The sequence below is a fragment of the Phyllostomus hastatus genome, unplaced genomic scaffold (genome assembly GCF_019186645.2).
Source record: "Phyllostomus hastatus isolate PE091 unplaced genomic scaffold, TTU_PhHast_1.1 phas_scaffold_78, whole genome shotgun sequence".
Lineage (NCBI taxonomy): Eukaryota > Metazoa > Chordata > Mammalia > Chiroptera > Phyllostomidae > Phyllostomus > Phyllostomus hastatus.
The window spans coordinates 14741259-14759977 of record NW_025334041.1 but is presented as its reverse complement, the minus strand read 5'-3'; the positions used below and the strand labels follow the sequence as shown (position 1 = coordinate 14759977).

General features: G+C 45.5%; 1 protein-coding gene across 2 annotated transcripts in view; it reads right to left on the bottom strand.

The window, feature by feature from the left end:
- The window catches only part of IGF2BP3 (insulin like growth factor 2 mRNA binding protein 3), a 105197-nt gene that overhangs the window by 12473 nt on the left and 74005 nt on the right, over positions 1–18719 (bottom strand). For both annotated transcript variants that reach the window (XM_045828454.1, XM_045828455.1), the window contains 5 exons: positions 12409–12690; positions 8656–8790; positions 7129–7251; positions 4818–4953; positions 3224–3349 (listed from right to left, as the gene is read on the bottom strand). In XM_045828454.1, the coding sequence (XP_045684410.1) occupies positions 3224–3349; positions 4818–4953; positions 7129–7251; positions 8656–8790; positions 12409–12690 (802 nt within the window). The remainder of the gene's footprint in view (positions 1–3223; positions 3350–4817; positions 4954–7128; positions 7252–8655; positions 8791–12408; positions 12691–18719) is intronic.

Here is an 18719-nt window from a genome sequence, read left to right as displayed (position 1 = left end):
TCGATTCCAAAATCCCTTTCAAGCTGTATTTTGATTCTTAAAGAACACCTCAAACTAGCTAAGACATAAGGAACAGCTCACTTTTCTTGCCTTTTTCGTAAGTAGGAGTTAGCAATTTTAAGGTTATGCTTATTGTTTTGGAGACTTCTGAGAAGACTCCAAAGGTGCTACCAAAATGAAGACAACAGCCCTCGGGCTAAGCCCTGCCAGCCCCAGAGCGAGCTGCCAACGCCGTCAGGCTGTGGATGTCGCTGTGTGGAAGCTGCTGCCTGCCAGTTCTGGCTCTCGCTCTGCTCGCTGGCTGCCAATGGCCTCTTCCCTCCTATTCGAGCATTTCTGAAAGGAGCATTTCCTGTCATTTATAAACTTGTAGTTTGCCAATTAAGTGCTGCACGAGCCAGCTGCTAGGCAGGAACTACAGACTTTTTGTCTGCTGGGGGAACCAACTCTTTGGCTCTATGGGAAAAATCAACCTGGCAGGTTCCAGGAAGAAGGGTATGTTGCAGGGGGGAGAGGCGGGCAAAGTTCTGGAAGGGAACAGAGTCAAAGGCTTTATCCAAAGACAAGTTGCATCCATTCTCCTTTCATGTTACAAAGCATAAGTGAGAAAACAGGAGGGGGAAAAATTAAACAACTCTAAAAGAAAGAGGAAGCAGTACCTAAAAAAGAGTGTCAGATTTTTTGAAACATTTAGTTATCAAAACCTACTCCTTGCCAGGCAACGTACACTTAAAGTAAAGGAAATCTACCGCTAACCTGCAGGGCACCGAGGATAAAGAAGCGATCTTAGCAAGTGACCTGGTTTTCTGAGCAGCAGCAAGCTTCTCGGCAGCAGCCTGGATGCCTGACCGTGGTAAAGGACAACCCTCAGACTGCTGGGAGCGAATACCTGCCAACCTTGCATTCTCTAGCTCAGGTTTTAAAAAAAAATATCACACACCTTCAACATTACGTTCTTCAGCGAGAAGAAACGTGAAGCCTGAGGGAATAAAAGGGCTATAAGAAGAAATGGTAAGCAAAAAAAGATAAAGATAAAGCTTTGGCAAATATAACTACTGCCTTTAAAAAAAAAAACAACAGTCAGTTTGTGTTTCAAAGAGTGGTGACCACTTATTAGTGATCCAGGTTTAGAAAAAGAACAAAGTCTACTAATACACAGTGAAGGCAAAGCTATTCCAACTAAGTATTCCTCCCCCGTGAAGCTGTATACTCACAAAAACTGGTGAAAGAATTGTGCTCTGAAACATTAAACCAGAAAAGTGCCTGACAGTTACTTGGAAGTCAATTTTACTCTAACTGGTATCCAGAGATAGTACAATTATTTGAAAATGGAATTTTCTCTTTATTTGATGAAAATAATCTGCAGGAGTGGAATTGGAATACAGAATTTTTTCCAGAATTAATTTAGAGTTTCCTTTTGCAGGGGTGTGCGGTGGGGTGGGGTGGGAGGAGACCTTAAAAGCTTACCTTCTCCGTTCCAAGCTCCGAGAAACCCCTTAAATGTGTAATACTGCTCTATCCAGGGGGCAGAGCCTGACAGCCACCCGACATCTACTCATCCAGTTACAGCCCCGGTTTCCCGGCTTCCCTTGCAGGTAGAAGTGCCCAGGTGTCATGGTCTAGCAAACCAGGTACCACCCGTGGAAGAGTGAAAAGCTGTCCTCAGGCAGTGCCCTTGAATGAGGTGGCTGCTGATTTTTGATCTTTCATCCTTCCTGCTGGCTGGAGGCAGACTCGATGGCTGGAGCTTGAGCAGTCATCCTGGCCCAGGGGGGCGGTTTGCTAAGCCAATAGGAGCACCAGTCCTACCCGGTACAGCAGAACCTCCACCAGAACTACTCAGATTACCTACCCTTCAACTCTTCTCTTAAAAAAGGAAAACTCATTCAGACCACATTTTTTAACTCCAAACACCCGGCCAACCCTAATCCTGATAACACAGCATGCCAAAACGTATTTAGAAGCATGCAAACAGACATATGGCAGCATCCCAAGGCAGTTTTGGCCTGAGAGTTGCCTATGAGTTGGAATGACAGGTGGTGAGAGAAAAGGGGGTGAGGTTTTTCACTACACGTTAAAGCCTCAAACAAGTCAGAAAAAGGGACGTAGATGAGCAGTGTGTTTATGCTTGTCCTAAATATTATCTCCCACACTTTAGTCTTGATAGGAGATATTCTTTCCAACGTTTAAGTCCACCCTCCACAGACTAGTAAACATTCCAGAACCATAGTTCTTGACAGTGAATAGTTAACAAAAAGCTCCGAATGACCTTTACACAACCACGAGTTTCTAAGCTTCCATCTACTCCTACTGAGATTTTCATTCATTGAAGACCAAGGCGGGGCACAGGTTCTGGACCAGTTAAGAAACAGAGCAGCTGTTGTTAACCTTGGTTACACACCGGAGTCATCCGTGGAGTTTTCCAGAATACCGATGTTGGGTCTTGCCCCTAATCTCCCTACCAGGGCCTGAGGGAGGGGGGCATTCTCATTCAAGAGGTCTGGGGAAATTCTAATGTAATGAACAAAAACCATTCCCCCCACTGAAGGCATGGGGCAGAGAAAGCTATGCTTTACAGAAGACTGTCCACTGAGAAATGCAAAAGGAAGCAGGAAGACAGTAATACATGACCCGGGCAAACGTCAGCAGTGGGTATTAGGTCCACTGGGGGAAAGACAGCCTGGGAGCGTGCGAGAGGCAACCGGTGGGTGTTTCTCTCCCTCCCTCACTCTCCTTCCCTTCCTCTCTCTCCAAAAAGCAATAAATAAAACCTCTAAAACATTTTATTATAAGCATTCAAAATGGGAAAAAAAGAAAAAGCGATGCCATCTTTACTAACCTTTCACAGCAGTTAACTTCCAGTGAAAAAGGTGAAGGAAGCCCTTCAAAAATCCTTTTCTTCAATATTGAAACACAGATAACCTCTTCCCCTGGCCCCAAAGCCTCAAACTTTTGACATCTGAAAGCACGCTGGCAGCTCTACCACCCCAAACACCAAAAGTGGTGATTCCTGCCCGCAGCTACTAACGGGGTCGACTAGAAGGTTCTATTAACGAGACCCAGAAAGCATGTGCCGGCCCTAAGCCAATTCCTGATCACATGGGAACCAGGTTTCAGAGGAAGATCTTCCCCACAGAAATGTCTCACGTCACACCACTCACAGGCAACCAAGATTGGCTGCATCCTGCTCAACCGCAAGGGACGCCGCAGCACAGCATCTTACCTCGAACTGCGGGTAAGGAGGAGTCATGGCTGAAGGGGGCCCTGAGGCGGGAGGCGGCATCCCTGACGTGGGCGGGAACAGACCCAAGGCATTCAGATTCAATCCGGGAATTAAATGTGCTTGAAGCTGCAATGGTAAAAGGGTCCCTTCATTTAACAATTGAAAGTATAAGTGAGCATTTGGTAAGTGACAATATTCAGATTGTGACCTCTTGTCTAGTAAAAAAAAAAATCATTTGACACAAACTTGAGAACAAAGCAGATGTTTCCTGTGACCCCACTTGAGCATATAGTTTATATGTTTATATTTCTTGTATTTTAAAATCTGTGGGCTTGTTTGCCTGCTCCTTGATCTAAAGCCACAGTTTCCCAAAGCAGGGACAGAGCCTTCCTGTCCTTTATGGACCACTCACAGAGCTCAGACGAACAGGTACTCCATACTGCAGGCCCATGGACAATCCAGGCAGAATCGCGCAGGAGTCGAAGTCAGTAAACAAGTTTGCTCACTGAAGAGCAAACCACAGACAGAGAACCAGCTCCTAGGAGAGCCTTCCTTGTGGATAATGCCTGGCAGTCGCGGGTCTAAAGGCCTAATGCAAAAAGCCCGGCCCTTGGGAAACCAGGTCCCATCTGCATGGAACCACTACAATTAAAGTTATGTTTGGAGTGGATCCAGGAGCCAGAAAGGGGATTTTGTTTTGATTTAACGTTACAAGGGTTGAGGAAGTGAGGTAGAGATTAGAGAGCTGAGACTTGAGCATAGTTGAGAATATTTCAGAAAGGCCTACGGAGTTGGACTTACTCCAGTTACTGTGGACATGTGGACGGGCAATGACAATGGGCAGGTGGGCGGGCGGTCAAGTGTGCAAGATGGTTTGCAGCCTAAGCTCTCACAATGGTAATACTGTTTCCTCATGTCCCTTCTTTCAGGTGTAATGTTTCCAATGACAGGCCCAACTGAGGACTTTTTTTTCAATCATTCACTTGAAAATTCAAGATTAACTTTGCAAATGTTGCATCATCAGCACCGCTCCATCCATGAAGGATGTCAGCAGTTCCCTTTTGTCTTAGCTGCACTACACATTATTTATTCCTATCTCTAAGTAACCAAATTTTAAATTTGTGTCCATAATAACAGCTTTGACATGCACTGCTACCTACTGTAATTCTAACAGGCATGCAATGTAAGCAGTAGTCCCATTTTACAGAGGAGGACACTGATACTCAGAAAGATCAAGTAAGTTGTCCAAGAGAATGGAGCTGCAGTTCACATACCTCTGAGGCTCATATTTCTACTAATCTCCCTCAAATTAACATCACGCAGGAGATACTAACCTTTAAGGTAGGTATTAGCCTTAACTCAAAGGTCAGGAAGCTAAGTCTCAAAGACTAAATGATTTGTTAAAATCACAGAGATTGCCAAGCCTAACGTGAAAGCCTGGGTCTTCCCAACTCTCCCAGGGCACTCCCTAGGATGCTAAAAATCAATGAGAACCTATGTCTAATGATGACACCATTCAAGAAATCAGTATCAATGCAACTGAACACATCTTTTAACTGTTCATCAAAGACACGCCCTTCATATGAAAACTAACGTTCATTGAAGCAATATCATTTTCGTAAGACTCCCTGATTTTCTTCATTATCTCTTCCTCGGCTTTGGCACAGGTCTCCACGCTGCCCTTCACTGTAATTGTGCGCTCCGGGTTATACAGCGTCAATTCCTGCAGTCTGCAGGTCGAAAAGGGGGAAAGAAAGAGAATGGAAATTACAGGAGGAAGACAGTCAATAGGGGTTCAGCCACAGATGGCAATTAGAACCCAACTGTGGAGGCTGACAATATGTAAAAGTGGGCGGTTAGACATGAAAAATGAGGAAGCCCCAAAAGAGATGAATCCAAAAACTGTAAGGCCACAGGAGAGAATCCCCCCCACACACACACACACCTTCTCAGTTAAAATCACCAGAGGTTAATAGTGCAATTAAATTTAAATTCATGCAATTAAATTTAAATTCATGTTTTAAGTACAGTGTACTTTTTGATCACTTAAGGTTGAACCATTTCCACAATTTAACAGTGAAATATAAAGAAAATGATTGGAGGGATACAGTTTTAGCGGAAACCAAGAATCAGATGCACATAACTTTTAATAAGTATGCCCCTAGTCTGCACCGGCCAATTCTAGGCATAACTGGCATTCTCCCGCAATTACATTTTCTGGGTCACCAAGCAAGGAATAAGCATGGAAATGCTCCGAAAGGGCGAACCAGAACTCCTGTGTTTGAACTTCCTTTTCGCCAGTGATTTTAGAATTTGGATCAAAGTAGGCGAGAGGAAGTAATATAAACCAATCTATCTTTTTGTTTTCTTTTTTATGTTCTTTTTTTTTCTTTAGTTTCCAGGGTTTTCTTTCTCCTAACATTTTTCAATCCATCTTGACTACATTTAAAAAAGTGGCCCTTGGATGGCCACTTAGACAACCGAAAGTCAGAATGCTGCAGCAAGCGTCAGAAACTTCCAGCTCGACCCAGGTCCCGCTGGAGCTTTGAAACCACACAGAAGACACCTGAGGCCCCCTTCACCGGAGCCAGTCTGCAGCCTGAAGAGCTACAGTACTTACCGTGGGAAACAATCACCCCGAGACCGAGGGGACGCGGAACATGGGTACAGCTCTCCTTCACATTCCCCGAGCTACCATTCCCATTTTCCCGACTAGCAGAACACCTTAAGCTCAACTTGCAACAAATGAACAGGATAGCCTTCCTTTTTCTCTCCAACTTGCTAAAAATGTAAACATCTACCCATTATTTGTCTTCGACTGCTTAAAGAAGCGTATTTCTAATCTCCAGTTTCAACCCGCCTCGCCCCTGCCAAGCTTTTCTATTACACTTTTTAAAATAGCTGCTCTAGAATAACTTTTGAGATTTTTTTCACTTAAAACCCTCCCCTATCTGAGCATAAACCTCAAGACAGAGTAGGGTCATGCATTACATTTAACACTTTGTGGTTTTTTTTTCCTTCCTTTACAATCAAGCAGGACTTTCTCCTTTGAAAACTCCTTGTTCCATACACCCTGTGCCCTCAAATCTTCCTTAGTTCATCCACCTATTCATACCGTATTGTTTTCTGGGTAGAAACTAAGGATAGTCACTCCCAGAAAAAGGAAAACCTTCCCAAATCCTTCGAGAGCATTTGTGGACCCTGGGGCGGCGGGCGGCAGCCGCCTCCGGGACGGCCCCTGCCCAGGGCAGCGCACTGTCGCACACCGAACAGAGCTCTCCTGTGGGAGCCCAGAGAAACGTCGGGGTGTGGCTCCTGAGCCCGTGCTATCAAGACACTGCCGCTTCTGTCTCGCTGTCTCCTGGACCACTCACTCTGGAAGGAGGCAGCGGCCCTGTGCTGAGGAACGGAGGCCTCATGCCAACAGCCAGCACAGACTCGTCGGCAGCATGAGGCCTAAGCCAGAACCCCCGGTGAAGCTGCCCCTGGAATCCTCCCCTACGGAAACCAGGCGACCAGCACACGGCTACTATTGTCTTAAGCTATCAAATGTTGGGATCATTTCTTACACATCAATGGATGATAAACTGGGCTCTATATACCCATTTGTGGAGAATGTGTCAGAAAATGTGACCAAAACTTCAGCTAGGAAATGGGAATGTGAAGTGTTCAGTGGCCCCTGCGTCTTCAGCGGGGACAGATAAAGCGTCCAGTATGGGTTAGAGACAGACCGTGGGTGGTGGCCTGGGCCTGAGGAACCAAGTGCAAGTTCGGGGTGCGGGTGGGCTCCAACGGCTGCCAAATGGGGCAAGCGATGCTGAATGTGTAACCCAGAGCTTAAACACGGTGTTGAAAAGTTTCCAACTCAAAGTTTCCAACTCAAAAGAACGCAATGCAGCACTTACGGAGATATCGTGATTTTAGTGTCTGTGTCCTGCTCGATTTTTTTAAGATTTCTTCCTTCCTTACCAATAAGACGGCCTACAAAGTTATTATGGGCTAAAATCTTCAAGGGAATCTCTTCTGTGCTGTAAATGAAAAAAAAAAATGGTCATGAAATCAGGGTAAGTGAACCTACTCTTGGGTAAAAAGACAATATTCGTTCATTAAACATTTACTTCCTACCTACCTGCCATATAGGAAGCATTATGCTGGATAGACTTTAAAACTGGCTGACCATTAGCCTACATTCTAGCAATGTATGAACAGAGGAGGTAAAAAAAACATTAACATGTATTTGGAGAGAAGTTAATTTTTAAAAACTGTTTCCTTTTGTTAGCTCTGAAAACTGCTCCTGCCCGAGTTCTAATTTCTGACCTCCCAATACCAGAACATGCACAAATGCAAGACAGTATGATTTTAGTATCAATTTTAAAATACACTTCTAACCATACAGGCACAGTTTATACACGGAAACAGAAGAAACTCAACAGTGGTTAGTTACCCTCTAGGGGAAGAACGTAAATAAGAGCAGGAGGGGTGGAGGGTGGGGAAGAGGGTTCTCATCTCATCTTGTACCATTCTGAATTCCAAGTCACACACATCACTGTTTAAAAATGTCATCAGAACAAGAAAAGGGGCTCATGGACGTAGACATCAAGACTAGGCAGGAATCCCATAGTGTGGAGACTTGCGGGGGGTGGGGGGGGCAGCTGGAAGGCAGAGGTGGAAGAGGGTGTAAGGGGAAAATGGTAATGGAAAAAAAATACAACACTAAAAAGGAAAAATGTCATTGAGGTTATCTGGGTGGTGGGCTTTTTCCTTTTTCTCCCCCCTCTATACTAAAAAAGAATTATAATCTTACAGCACCATGTAACACCTTATAAATGAAATACATTTAATATACTTGTAAGGTCCCTACATATTAAATGCTGGTGATTAGGTCCCAGCTAACTCCAGCACCTTCCTCGGAATCCTTCGTTACGCACAGCACTGCGCTCAAAGCTAAAAGGAGCACAGGGCCTGACCTCCGCTCAAAGTTCCTGCGGAAAAGATAGCTAAGAGTGCCAATCTGGCATATCCAAATACAGCCCCAGGCTATTTCGGCCCAGGATGAGGGGTTTCCCCACCCACAGGCCCTGCTGCTGAGGGTGGGGCTGAGCAGACAGTAAGAATGGAAACCGCCCCCCCCCCCCCAGCTCAAAGTGAAGGAGCATCAGGCCCTGCCTTGGGTGAACCCCAGCGACACTTCCTGGACCTTAGATGGGCTCATGTCCCCCAGTCACCACCTTCTACGTCTGGACTTTTCCCCATTACCACCCCTCATCCCATATCTGAACACAAATGCAACTCTCTTAAGGACTTGTGCTTTACAAGCAAGTCAACAGTGCCCACCACCACAGCTCCTGAGGGCAGCAATTCCCCCAAGAACTGTGTCATGACACCCAAAATACAACAGCACGGATGCTGCCCTCTCCAGCCTCTTTACTCACAATTTTATATCTTGAGCTTCCTTATGCATAATCTCCAGAATAGACTTACAAGCCGCAGAGGTGCCTTCAGGGGTAGAAAGGATAGTAATGGACTTCTCAGCAGCACCTGCATTCTCCTTACGATGGACATCGATTCTTGGGGCGGGCACGAGGAGAGAGGAAAAGGACAGCTGTGAGCAAGCACTTCCCACCGAGTTTACAAGGTCACAGGACTTCAGGGCAGAGAGGATGAGTCACTTCCCTCAAGAGCATAAGCTCCTGACAAACTGTCAACAGGATGCCTCAGAGGTGAATGTTAATTCCAGGAACACTCCCTCTCTTTCCTCCGTCTGACCAAGCAGGGACATCTTTGCATTCTGCTTAAAGCTTCCTTTTTTTGATGGCACAGAACAAACGTCTCGTGTCAAAGAGCTGAAGTTCAGACAAAGGCTTTCTTCTGCTCTAAAACAAACAGGAACTGGAGCAGTGCCAAGAGGGCGGCTGCGGGAATCCCACGAACCAGGTCAACCTTCTTACTCTAGGCGGCCTTCTTCACTATTCATCGTGTGAGCACATTTTGCTCAACTGCTTCCTTTTGCAAGGCTCCTCCTACACTCTGCCCCCTTCATAGAGGAAAGTCTACAACAAAACCCAAAGAGATGGCAATTCTACTTCAAAGAAAAGCAAGTGGTCAATGCATGCAAAGTGTCAAACCTCACCAGTATTACACACACGCCAATTAAAATGAAGCATATTACTTTTCCAGACCTGCAAATATTTTGGTAGATAAAATTAAGTATTTGCAAGAGAATGGGTAAGCTGGGCACACCCACACTCGGGTGGGAGTGTAGAACAAACTGGCAGGGCTTATCAAACCAAAATGCTTATCGCCTTTGACTCAAGAATTCTACTTCCTGCACGGACAGGGTGTGGCTCAAGTTGCTGGGGTATCGACCTGCAAAGCTAAGTGCCGTGGCTTTGATTCCCGGTTGGGGCCCGTGTGGGGGTGGCAGGGAGAGAGGTGTGCAAGACTTTAATGCTTCTCTCTCACATTGATGTTTCTCTCCCTTTTCCCCTCTAAAAATTAAAAAAAAAAATTTTAATTCTACTTCCGGTAACATCTACAGATGCAGTCCCACACGTATGCCGAGAGTGGTGTTTCTCACCTCCAGCATTACTGACATGCTGGGCCGGATTGGCTCTTTGTTCTGGGGGCTGTCCCATGCTACAGAGTGGGCAGCAGCCACCCTGGCCTTGGCCCACTAGATGCCTGTAGCACATCCCTCTTCCAGCTGTGACAACCAAAAATGTCTCCAAATGCTGCCAAATGTCCCTGGTGGTAAGGGGGGTCACCCCCGGGTGCAAACCACCACTAGCACAGGGATGTTCGCTGGAGCACTGTTTGCGACAGAAAGAAAATTGGGATGATCTTTAAAAGACCCACCAGAAAGAGACGGTTAAATAACAGCATATCCATATCACACAGCCGTCTGAAAACATGAGGTATAATTACAGATAGCAACACTTGCAAGAGGTCATCGGTCTTCTGCGAAAAAATGCAATACATACCTTGATAAGATTTCTTCTTTATTTTTTAACCTTTAATTAATTAATTAAATGTATTGGGGTGACACTGGAATTTTCTCCTTTAGAGCAACACGGGGAGGGGGGGAGATGAAGGGTGACTGTTTTCATTTGCATACACGTACATTTTGAATTAAATGCAAAGCGAGTCTGCTGTTGGAGAGGCACAGGAGAGAACACGAGGTGCCTGTGTGTCCCTCTGTTCACTCACACACGGAAGAGCAGGAGCCACGGCATCCCTCACCATGGGAATGGCCACTTCCTCTGGGGCTCATTCTCCCCAGTGGGAGCTGAAAACTAAAGATCAATTTCAGAAGTGGAACCTATCACGAAAAATAAGGGCAATGTAGAAATGAAACGAATAGGAGCTAACTAGAAGTAACTACTTAACAAACAGTGTGTTAGGTCAACGATCCGATGTCAGGAACCCCCAATCTCAGGAACTGTTTTTCCAGCCAGTATTTCAGAAATCCCCGGTCACGGTAAGCATTGCTCATCTTCTAGAGTGTGACACATTAAACTCCCCCCTTCCAGTTTATTTCCAGCATTCACTGTGTTAACTGTGTTCCCTTTGGAGAGAAGGGAAGGCAGCTGTACAGACTGGAGGAAGCCTCGGAGGCCAGTCCAGAAACAGAGGATCTGATCATGACCAGTTGCAATGGCAAGAATTAAGTAAATCCACTGGCAGAGCTCTGCAAATGAATCATCGGATATTAACAAAAATTGCTTCCCTTCCCTCTCCATCCTCCATCTTCCTGCCTTGAATAAAACAAACAGTTCAATCTAAATCACAGGCGCGCTTTCCTCTGACAAGGAAATGAACAGCATTAAAAGGAACAACTCTAATCTGCCACGCGACGAGGAAGGGAAACCATTTAATAATTAGTTTCTGCAGGTAATGTTGAATCAAGGGAAGCAAGAAACTCTTCAATTTCAAGATTGTAAACCAGGCAAATTTAAAGTTAAAAGTGACCTAAGCAATGGTTCAATGGTCTCCCCAACTCCCTACATGATGAGGTCAAAGGCCATTGGTTTTGCACAGAGGCACCCAACACCAAACATGTTCTGCTTCGGCAGGGCAAGGCAGGATCAGACATCGCCCTGCAGGTGCCGCGGGCCCGCCAACACCACCAAACACAGTTCTCTTTGGTTCTCATGAGGAATCAGTCAGCGAGTTCACTGCGGGCACGGTGCCCACGATGACTACGGAGCCAGCTGGAACAAACACAGCGCCGTAGTTGTCCTTTCAGAAAAAGGCTCTCTCTCCTTAACTCCTTGGACCACGCGAAATGAAATCAATGTCCTTATCAAATTTAAAAAGCAAAAGAATCCGCAGTCATCTTTGAAGCTGGCCCAAGACCATTCCCCTGCCCTTTGGTGTAGAGGGACTGACCCAAGAGAGGTCTGTACACAGCCTCGTACACTCAGCTTTTCAGGAAACACGGCAGCAACAATCCAGAGATGTGCCTGGTGGCACTCCGGAGAAGCAGGGCGGGGACAGGGTTCCGTCACCAAGCTTCTCTGGGTCAAAACAGTCACATATAGTATCGCAGGATGGTTAATAAGGCAAAACAACTAGTATGTGATGCAGCGGAGTTCCATCTGACTCGTCTGCCAAATGAGGGCCTTCTCCATTGCGGGCAACGTGCCCGGCACAGTGGTAAGTCATAACATAGAGCTCCTGCCTTCTGCTCCTGAAAAGCTGGCTCCAATGTTTGCCCAAGAATCTCCTAATCCCCTAAAATCTGCAAGTTAAAATCTCAATCAAGATCCTGAAGAAAAAGCCATTCTGGCTACATGGCTTACTCATGGGATAATTTTGGACCATAGGCTGAATGATTCTTTATTCAAGTAAAGCAAGAATGAAAAACTATCTCTGTACTGGGCCCAGAAAATTATGTCCAAAAACAAAAAGGCAGGTATCACTGGGGGCTAGGAACACCCGGTGAGCTGTCCCTTTTGTTCACCAGCCCCCCCGCCCCAACGCCATCACAAGTAGATTAGGTATTTTGTTTTCCATTAATGTGTGAAAATTTGCAGTTCCCTTTGAGGGTTAGATTTAGCCCCGTATTTTTATAAAATAAACACTAAGATAGCAGAATCACAAGGTTTTTCCAGATTCTCAAGTACGAGAAGTTATGTTCCCAAGAACACCAAGCCCCAGAAACGCCCACCCTCAGGAACACTCACTTGGACTGGGTCTGTTTGGTGATGTTCCGAATGGTGGCCCCTTCTTTTCCTATAATGGCTCCAACGAACTGGGTGGGAACCAGCAGGCGTAGAGGCAAGTCACACGGCTTCTGCTTGGGCACCGACCCCGGAGATCCCTGTCTCGATGAGCCTCTCTGCCCAAACCCACGGCGACCTCGGGGCTGCTGTGAGGGGTTCTGCTGGGCGGCCATTTCGTCAGGGATGTAGGCCACTTTCAACGTGAAGTTCTCCAACTGGAATCCATTGAGTTTGTCTAAAGCTCTGAAAGTTAACAAGGAGCAAGGGGTTGGAAGAGAAATTGAGCTACACCATAAATCTTTCGGCAAAGTAATACCTATCTCCTCCACTCAGGATCACTGGCCAGAAAACTTCTGAATAAAGCCACATAACGAATAACACAGAACACACTTAACAGTCCACCTCTCAACATACATACACACACACACACACACACACACACACACACACACACACTTTTCCTTTGAAGTACATACAGGAAAGAAAAGATTGACAAGCTTCTGAAAAAAACAAAACAGACTTGCCATCTGAAAAAATAGAAAGAAAGAAAAAACAGTTTGTCAAACTATTTTTTTATTGAGGTATAACTGCCATACTACATTACATTAGTGTCGGGTATGGGACATACAGACTCGATGTTGGTATGTTTTGTGGTCACCACAGTAAGTCTATCTAGTTAACGTCCATAACCACACTGGTTACAGAATTTCTTTAAAAAAAAAATTTTATTTATGTTTAGAGAGCAAGAAGAGAGGGAGAAAGAGGGAGAGAAACGTCAATGCATGATTGCCTCCCATATGCCTCCCCCACTGGGGACCTGGCCTGCAACCCAGGCATGTGCCCTGACTGGGAACCAAACCAGCGACCCTTTGGTTCACAGGATGGCACTCAGCTACTGAGCCACACCAGCCAGGGCCAGATTTTTTTTTTTCTTGTAATGAGAATTTTAAGTTCTACTCTCTCAGCAATTTTCAAGTATGCAATACAGTATTAGTAAATACAGTTGCCAGGCTATGCACTGCATCCTCATGATTTACTTATTTTATAGCTAGAAATTGGCACCCTCTGCCCATTTTGCCCATACCCATCTCTGACATCCACCAATCTGTTCTCTGAATCTGTGCATTAGTTTGTTTGTTTTTGGAGATTCCACATATAAGCGAGATCATTGTCCTTGACCTCTTCCTGACTTACTTCACTCAACATAATGTCTTCAAGATCCATCCGTGGTATCACAGATGCCAAGATTTCATTCCTTTTTATGGCTGAATACTATTCCACTGTGTATATATACACCAGGTTTTCATTATCCATTCGTCCATTGATGGACACTTAAGTTGTTTCCATATCTTGGCTATTGTAAATAATGCTGCAAGGGGAACTCTTGATCAAGCTATTACCCAAGAGGTTAGTAATAGCTTAGGAGTGTGCGAACGGCCAGAGAAGTAAGGGGCAGTCCTTGTCCGGGCCAATCTTTCTAAATCAGAAGGGGAGGATGTTAGAAATATACACCTCCCTCACTTCATCCTCGTACAAAATGCAAATATTAAAACATCTTAAGCATCAGGGGACAGAGCTCTCTAAAACACTCACAGGAGACTGATGGGATTGAACACCCAGGATAATCACTCGGTCAGTTCTCAGCACCCACTATGTTCCCGTGACCCAGAATTCTGCCCTCCTCCCTCACTCCCACCCCCTCACCCATCCTTGTCCTACAGTGTCTTGTACACAAATGAGCTCTTAGTACAACAGACCCAAGTCACACGGAAATACAAAGTAAAAGGCATTTCTGTCACCCTCACCAACTCTCCAAGAGCCTTCCCAGAATCACTGGGAACCATGGTAACTTCTGCCAACAGACCAGTTCTTTACATGCGTATGGATGTTTGTGTTCAGCACCTCCTCAAAAACAAAACTGGGACCATGACGCACATAGTTTTGTATTTTCTTCTTTTTCCAAATGCATCTTGGGATGTTTCCACGTGGTTTCTCTGTCAGAGGGCGTTCTTTTCATAAGCTTCCTAGGGCAAGAGCTGGCACACGGCAACGTCCTCGCGACAGAACCCTACGTTCACCTGCTGTTCCTCAGTCTCTTCCTCTCCCCTTTTCCTTAAGGGGATGTGGGTTAAGGACATTAGATATGTTGGTTATTTCTGAAGGAAGACAATCACTGAGAAATTTTATTAATATTTACGATGTATGTTTTTTATAGGAAGTTGGAATTGCAGAAGTTTTGACCAATTAGATATTCATTCGAGACAACTTTAAACCTCTTTAAAGGCCAGAAGATACAGATCGCCGATGGCTCCTTCAGAAAACTAGGGAGATGTGAACCCAGCAGAGGAATCAGCTGCAGCCACAGGTGCCGAAGGCAGCCGAGTTTGCTAGCACGTCCTTTCCCGCTACAGAACAGCACCGCGGGCTTCAGAAGAAAGTAAGTAAGTGCTGACTGTGGAGTTCCGTCGGTAACGTTGCAAGGAAGTAAGTACTTCTGTGAGCGGGACGAGTGGCCACGGACAGACACCCTTCTCCACGGAGATGAGCCTGCCAGTCAGCAGAAGCGTCCATGTCTTCCAAACACGGTCACATGGCCGAAGACACGGCTCTCTCAATGTGGCAGAAAACTGACTTCCAAACTTCACTGTGCTGCTTTGAAAATATTTTTGTTGTTCTTTCTTTCTCTACTCCCACCCCACTCTCTTCTTTAATGAGGAGAAAAGGAGAGAGTCTCCCTGTCTGGAGGTCGGAAGGCACGGTGATCCAATAGCCAGGGCGTACACAGTCTGGGCCCCAGAAGCCCCCGGCCCGGGCTGCTCCTGTCCATGGACTGCGCTGTGTGTCCACCATCCACCTGCCGACAATGCTGAGTGTCCGCCCCCTCAACCACAGCGCTCCACTTCGGGGCGGAGCGGAGGCAGTACGGGAGCAGTCTAACCGCAAGCGGTGACTTCCTCAGGACTAAAGAGCCTGAATTCCTGAATGTTAAGGGAAACACTGAAACCTCTCTAAGTGCAGAGTTTGACATTCAGCTCTGTCCTTTGGCGGTTTGCCAAGTCCACGGGGAAAACATCATGGTAACTCCATCAAATATGTTGTATATACAACATGTATGGTGATATGGTGGTGGATATTGACTAGACTTACTGTGGTGATCACCTCCAATGAATGCAAATACTGAGTCATTACGTTGTACACCTGAAACTAAGGTAAGGTTATATATCAATTATACCTCAATCTTAAAATTTCAAAAGACATATGAGGAGCAATTGTCAAAATTATTCAAAACCTATGCATTGACTTCAACAGAACTCAAGGATGTTTATCCAGCAGGTGCATGGCTCAGGATGCTGTTTCCCTTCATTGCCCGACTCTGCTCCAGCACTATTTTGAGTCATTCAGAAGATGGTGAGTGGTTTTGCTAGTTGGTAGCACTTAACTGTATTGGTAAGTTTATTGGGGTAGATCAAGCTGAGAGCCAAAATGGCCGAGCAGAGAGACAGAGAGAGAGAGAGAGGGAGAGGGAGAGGGGGAATAGGTAGTTTAAGTCAAGGATGAGGCAGAGGAGAAGAGAGAAGCAATGAGACCCAGAGAAGTTAAATTCACGCACAGGAGCACACACACAGACCTCAGTAGTGAGAAGAGGATGGACTAGAGACCGGAATTCCAGTCCAACTAGAGCAACGAGTAGCCATGTGGCCTTGGAAAGTCATTTTCTTATGTAGTGCTGGGTTCCTTACCTACAACACTCAGAGTGTGAACCTAGACTTATGATCCCGTTCAACTCTAAAATTTCATGTCCAAAATTTTCTTCTTATTCCCAGACCTCACTGCTGTACGTAACACAGGTTCTAACAAAATGAGGTTTAACCAGGACTGAAAAGTCACACGATTCAGTTTTCTGCGTGTACCAAGAATGAGAGGCTGAGGCATATGGTTCAGGAACCATCACTGAAGGGCTGGGAACACGGCTGCAGGGGTGTGTCCTCAGGAAACAGTTATGGACAAAGCCCCAAGAGCTACCTAAAAAGGACGTTATTTCATTATTATTATTTTTAATCCTCATCCAAGGACATGTTTATTGATTTCAGAGGAGAGAAAGGGAGAGGATGGGGTGGCAGAGAGAGGTGGGGGGAAGATGAAAGAGAAACAATGATTGGTTGCGTCCGGTGTGCAGATGGATACGGGTCTTTGAACTGACACAGAAGGATCTTCAATGATAGCCTCGAAATATAAACAAACCCTATTCTGATTCCCTAACAAAAAACAAACATCAGAAATAAGAAAATAGAAATATAACAACGAAATGCCCACAGATTCTAAAGGGTCATATCCTCGCCACCCATTCATTACCAGCCTTCCCGGGGCGAGGTCTATCTATCCTGGGCCGTGTTAGCTGAGCCTCTCCGGAAGGCGTTCCAGACACCCGAGCCTCTCTCGCTCCAAGGAACAAGAGATACTAAATACATACTTCTGTTTTTAATGATTTTTGTTTTTATTATTTTTACTCATTTCATTATCTTAATAAACTTAATGATCTGAGACTTAAAGTTAAAACGAATATGTATTTCCTAGTAATATAATACTATTAACCTTTGATTTTTCTTAGCCACAAGGTGGCAGGAATTTCCACGTTAAATTGTCTCAGGGCCAGCCTTATGGAAGAATCAATCTTCTTCAAAGTGGAATTTATAGAGCTTTAAATAACAAAAAGAGGCAACCACAAAAGCTTTTAAGCTAGGTCCCTAACTCCGGGGAATCCGTGGCCAGTCATTATCTGAAATGAAGCATGGCGAGCAAGAAGAGAGTATCCCCAACAGCAATAAGAATGTTGGAAAACGCATAATAGCTGCTACCTTTGGAGTTCTTGCTTGGTATTGTAAGTGCTTTGGAAGCACTATGTTAGGTTCTCTCAACAGCCTCATGAGCTAAGAACTGTAATTACTCCCACTTTACAGATGGGTGTGGACTGAAGCAGATCACCTTGACCCGAGTCACAGCTAGAAGAGCGGTGGCACAGACAGTCCCTCCCACGGAACGGACTCTGGTGGAACGTATCCTCTCCCACGTTCCACCCACACCTGCACAAGCACACACCAGTCACACAGACTCCACGTGACAGATGCTAAGGAAAGAAGTCAACTGAAAATACCAACTCAGCCCTCGTCATCTGAAGAGATGCACTTCAAATGGGCTGCCAGGAAAAGGGCATGGAAAATCTTAGCCACGTGAGTTCAGGCGGCAGACAGTTGTGCGGGGCCCAGAGAACAGGCTTGCAGGGCTCAGTGGGCAAGGCCGGAGGGACCCGCTCTCCAGCTCCAGCCACTTCACGCTGCTCCACGAGCAGCCCAGAACCAGGGGGGTGGGCAAGGGCCACTAGTTCCTTAGTGTCTACGTGCCAGGCCATCTGATGAGTGTTTTTCTAAAAATATGCGCTTATGTGACTGAATATATTTGTTTCTTGTCGACCTTCATTTTGTAACTGAGAAAACTGAAGCCCAGAAAGGTCAAGGTTATGGTCGGAGGCCATGCATGCTTTCTCCACTCCATCCAGTGCCCCTTAAAAAAAATTCTCCTCACGAGCGAGAATGCACTCCACATCTTTTTTTTTAAACTTATTAGAAAACTTGCACAGAAAATTTTCATAACACTGTACCACAAGACTGACTTTTTCATTCTTTAATCCTATTAACTTTCTTAGAATTATTTCCTAATTTCCTTTGATCTTTGGAATTTTTGAGAGAGAGAAAACCCAACAGTCTTATAAGGAAACTCAACCTGGGCAGGAATTAAAACCAGGTGATCCCTCTCTAAATGCTCTTTCACCACTGGCAAGCGCATCCGTGTGGATGGGGATTTTTATCTTTATTCGTTGGCAACTTTCGGTCAATAACTGCTATTCACTAAGTGATAACTGACTATTAGAATAAGAGATACGAGGACTATTTCCCTCAATAAAGTGCCCAATTTAGCTCTGGCCAGCGTGGGTCGGTTGGCTGGGCGTCGTCCTGCAAAGCAGATGGTCGCCTGTTCAATTCCCAGTCGGGCACCTGCCTGGGCTGTGGGCCTGGTCCCCAGTTGGGGTGCATGCAAGAAGCAACCAACTGATGTTTTTCTCCCTTTCTCTTTCCCTTCCCCTCTCTCTAAAAGTAAATAAATAAAATATTTTTTAAAAATGCCCAATTTATCTGTTTAGGTTACCTCATTACCAAATTACAAATTCCTAATGGTGTTTCCTCTCTCCTTGGGATCAACAGAACCCTGTCAATCTC